This window comes from Macaca nemestrina, chromosome 13 (genome assembly GCF_043159975.1).
Source record: "Macaca nemestrina isolate mMacNem1 chromosome 13, mMacNem.hap1, whole genome shotgun sequence".
NCBI lineage: Eukaryota > Metazoa > Chordata > Mammalia > Primates > Cercopithecidae > Macaca > Macaca nemestrina.
In genome coordinates this window covers 74,783,398-74,787,567 of record NC_092137.1, presented here as the reverse complement: position 1 = coordinate 74,787,567, position 4,170 = coordinate 74,783,398, and the positions used below count along the sequence as shown (strand labels likewise).

General features: G+C 55.7%; 1 protein-coding gene across 1 annotated transcript; it reads left to right on the top strand.

Moving 5' to 3' along the window:
* The first annotated feature begins 651 nt into the window (after nucleotides 1-651).
* Nucleotides 652-3,053, top strand: LOC105465300 (polycomb group ring finger 1). The gene is made up of 9 exons (XM_011713692.3): nucleotides 652-835; nucleotides 1,264-1,369; nucleotides 1,527-1,679; nucleotides 1,850-1,921; nucleotides 2,045-2,150; nucleotides 2,327-2,360; nucleotides 2,459-2,545; nucleotides 2,678-2,758; nucleotides 2,906-3,053. The coding sequence occupies exons 1-9, from the start codon at nucleotides 743-745 to the stop codon at nucleotides 2,951-2,953; spliced, it is 780 nt and encodes a 259-aa protein (XP_011711994.1). The 5' UTR covers nucleotides 652-742; the 3' UTR covers nucleotides 2,954-3,053.
* Nucleotides 3,054-4,170: the final 1,117 nt, after the last annotated feature.

Below are 4,170 nucleotides of genomic sequence, written 5' to 3'. Positions count from 1 at the left end.
GGCACTCGCTGCCTAAGCCTGTCTGTGTGTGGCAGTGTCCTAGTCGTCCTCCCCTCCTCCTTCGGCATCTGCTCTGCATTAGTCTGTCCCAGGCCTCCGCAGGCGCCGATGATTAAATCATCATCATTAACCAGGGCCTGCCCCCCCCATCCCCGGCAGCAGGGGGAGAATGGGGGGATAAGATCACTACCAAGTCCCTGGGGGTCTCTCCCTCCCCATCCCCCGGCACCCTCTCCGAGACTCTGCAAAGCCCGAGAAACTCCCTCCGTGGAGCGGGGAGAAGGCCCGCCATCTGGATGAAGCTCCGCTCCGCGGACGCCGACAGGGCGGCATTACGAGGAGAGGACCCAGGAGGGGCTTCTTCAGCAGGGTAGTCGTCACAGAAGACCGACGACCCTGAGCGGGTAGCAGGCACAAGACTGCCGGGCCTTTGGGGGTAGGAGGGGGCAGTCTTTCGCAGGCTCCAAAAGTTAGTCTTGAGGTCGCTTAGGGTCTACTATGATGAGTTCTACAGGAGGCTGAAGAGATAGGACCCTTCCCTATGCCCCCCCACCACTCCTTAATTACGGATTGAGGAGGGGAGGGGCCGGTGGGGCTCAGGTGAGCACACGGGGAGAAAGGAACGTGGGCGGGGCCTTACAGAGGGTGAGCGAATCCGAAAAGACCTAGAACCTCGTTGCTGGGAGACAAGTCCCGCCCTGCAGGCGGCACCGGAAGTGGCAGGCTGGGATCAGCCTTTAAGATGGCGTCTCCTCAGGGGGGCCAGATTGCGATCGCGATGAGGCTTCGGAACCAGCTCCAGTCAGTGTACAAGATGGACCCGCTACGGAACGAGGTGCAAGGGCGGCAGGGTTACTGCTGTGGTCGGCCAGCGGTGCGAACTGGGGCGGGCTAAAGGACGGGCGGTGGCTGGCCGGGCGCCCAGTGCGCCTGCGCAGAGACAGAGTACCCAGTGCGCCTGCGTGATTGCGATCGGGTTGCCAAACTCCGCTTAGGACGCCTGCGCATTGTGTCGCCGACGTCGTGTAGTCTCCCCTGGGAAAGGAGGGTCAGGCGAGTCCACGTGAGGGAAGCCCCCGCTGTGCGCGGAGCCCTCTGCTGGGCGGAGGGGGAGTGCCAGCCCCCTGGAGCTCATCCCCGGCTGATGGCGCAGGACGCGGGGCTTGGCCGTGGAATGTGATGAAGGAGGCGACCCCCAGAGTGGGAAGGCGCACGGGTTGGGGGCTGAGGGTGGATGGTTGGTGACGGAGGGTGTATATTCAGGAGGAAGTTCGAGTGAAGATCAAAGACTTGAATGAACACATTGTTTGCTGCCTATGCGCCGGCTACTTCGTGGATGCCACCACCATCACAGAGTGTCTTCATACTTGTGAGTGCCTTGGAGACTGCCTAGTTCTTCCAGTCCCTAGTCTTCACCAAGCCGACTGCCAGCTTCTGTGCGGCCTGCCCCACGAATCCAGGCACCCCACCCAGCCCATGAATCCAGTTTCCAGAGGGCCTGAGAATCTACTTTTCTTTTCCTGCAGTCTGCAAGAGTTGTATTGTGAAGTACCTCCAAACTAGCAAGTACTGCCCCATGTGCAACATTAAGATCCACGAGACACAGCCACTGCTCAACCTCAAACTGGACCGGGTCATGCAGGACATCGTGTACAAGCTGGTGCCTGGCTTGCAAGACAGTGAGTGACTAACCTGACTTTGAGGGGCTTCTTGAGGACTAATTGCTGAGTGGCAGCTTGAGGTGACAGGGGCTTTGGTAGGAATCACGTAGGCAGAAGGCCAAAGATGAGGGAAGGACAAAGAGTGAGGAGGGGCTAATACTTTATTCTCATATTTCACCTTCTTCTAGGTGAAGAGAAACGGATTCGGGAATTCTACCAGTCCCGAGGTTTGGACCGGGTCACCCAGCCCAGTGGGGAAGGTATGTCCTTGGCCGCGGGAGAGTAAAGCCCCCAGAGCATTCTTCTTGCCCAGTTTTGCTCTCTGGGGAAAGAGGAGTATGGAATGTGTGCCACCAGCCACCTCACTACCCTATCTTTCTCAGAGCCAGCACTGAGCAACCTTGGCCTCCCCTTCAGCAGCTTTGACCACTCTAAAGCCCACTACTATCGCTATGATGAGCAGCTGAACCTGTGCCTGGAGCGGCTGAGGTAGGAGAAGGTCAGGGGTTGCAGAAGGTGACAGTGCCAATGACCCAGAGCCAGGGAGGGTATGGGGGAGAGGCCAAGCAGTGAGTACCTATCCCCTTGAAGAGAGTATATCATGGCTCTGGGTGGGGGAGAGGAGGAAAGATAGGGTTCCCTAACCTGTGTCTATTTCCCCCCAGTTCTGGCAAAGACAAGAATAAAAGCGTCCTGCAGGTGAGAAGGGCTGAGGGGAGGGCCTCTCTAAGGAGACTCACCTCCCATGGCCCTTCCCTCACACACCTTGCCCTCTTCCCTCCCCTCCCTGCTCCCAGAACAAGTATGTCCGATGTTCTGTTAGAGCTGAGGTACGCCATCTCCGGAGGGTCCTGTGTCACCGCTTGATGCTAAACCCTCAGCATGTGAGTAGTCTCACAGTTGGTTTCTTGGAGGGGAGAAGGGGCTAAGAAAGGAGGGACAAAGTCTAGGGTGGATGAGGGTAGTTTTTGACCTGCCAGAAAGTTCCTAAAATTATACCCCCATCTCCCTCCTAGGTGCAGCTCCTTTTTGACAATGAAGTTCTCCCTGATCACATGACAATGAAGCAGATATGGCTCTCCCGCTGGTTCGGCAAGGTAAGCCAGGCCACCCTCCCTGGCTTCACCCCCCTTCAGACTCCCCCCAACCAACCCACAGTCTGCAGGGGAAGGGTGGGCTGAGGGGCCCTTTGGATAATATAATAATACTCCCCACTGACTACTACTTCCTCATTCTCTCCTTAGCCATCCCCTTTGCTTTTACAATACAGTGTGAAAGAGAAGAGGAGGTAGGGGCCAAGCCCCCACCCCATCCCACTCCCCTTCCCTCCCCAGATATTTATGTGAAATGAACTGCAGCTTTATTTTTTGAAATAAAAACTTTTAAAAAGCACCTCTCTTCCTTATTCTTCCTGCCTCACACTCATGCTGTGTCCTGCCTTCTTCAAAAATCCTGAGTTTCATTGTGAAGAAGGACCTGTGCTCTATGGCCATGGGTCCTCAATGTCTTGCCAAAGGAGAAGGGTAGAGGATCCCTATATGTGTGAAACCAGGCCTCCCCCACCACTCTTTTTGGTGATGGGAAGCCTTCCTCGAGGGGAGTCTCAGCTGTCCTTGTGTGCTGCAGCATACAGTGCGGGTGCGGGCCTCTTAGGAGATGTCCTAATTCAGCGGTGGTGAGAAGGCTGGAGTTGGACAGTGGCTGCTGCAGGATTGAACAAGTGAGATATTTAAAAAAAAAAATCCAAAGAATTGTGTTATAGTTTTATAACTTGGGGGATGGGGACAAAAAGGAGGGAGAAGTCTAAAAAACAAATGGGGTGGGGCCACAGGGATTGTCAAAAGTGGATGCTTGGCTGTCCATACAGAATTCAACAAGTACTTGGGGACCAAGACTAGAAGTCAGGATGGAGAATAAGTAGCTGAGGAGGGGAGGGAGCTGATGTGGAGGACAGCAAGGGCAACTTCAAGGAACAAGAGGGAAGCTGCAAGGCACCAGCTCCATTAATTGAGCAAACATTCCTTGTCTGTATGCCATGCCAGGGTCCTTGTTCTATGGTCCTCTTAGTGGGGTAGCTAGAAACTTGCCCAACTGCGACAGGAACAGACAGAGGCCAAAGCAGAGTTCCGGCCTGCTGCCAAATCTGGGACAAACTGTACGGAGGCGCAGCATGTGTAGCCAGAACCCGAGTTAAAACCTAGGTCCCACCCTGGCTGGTCTGACTTCACAGCTTCTAGGGGATTGGTTGTGCGAAGCTGTTGAGGGCTGAAGGCGCTAACCATCAAAGATGGAGGTAGGGTGGCAGAGGATGGGGCGGGAGGGTAGGGAGTGAGTACAGCAAAGGTGGCCTCAACTGGGTAAGAAAACTCCAGACTTGTGGGAAAGGCCTGAGCTCGCATTGGACGCTCTGGGGTGCTACAGTCAGACTGGCTTTCCGGGAGACCTCCGCCTCTCCGCGCGGATGAAGAGGCAGCAGACGCCGAGGAAGAGCTCGAGTGCGTGGGGCACT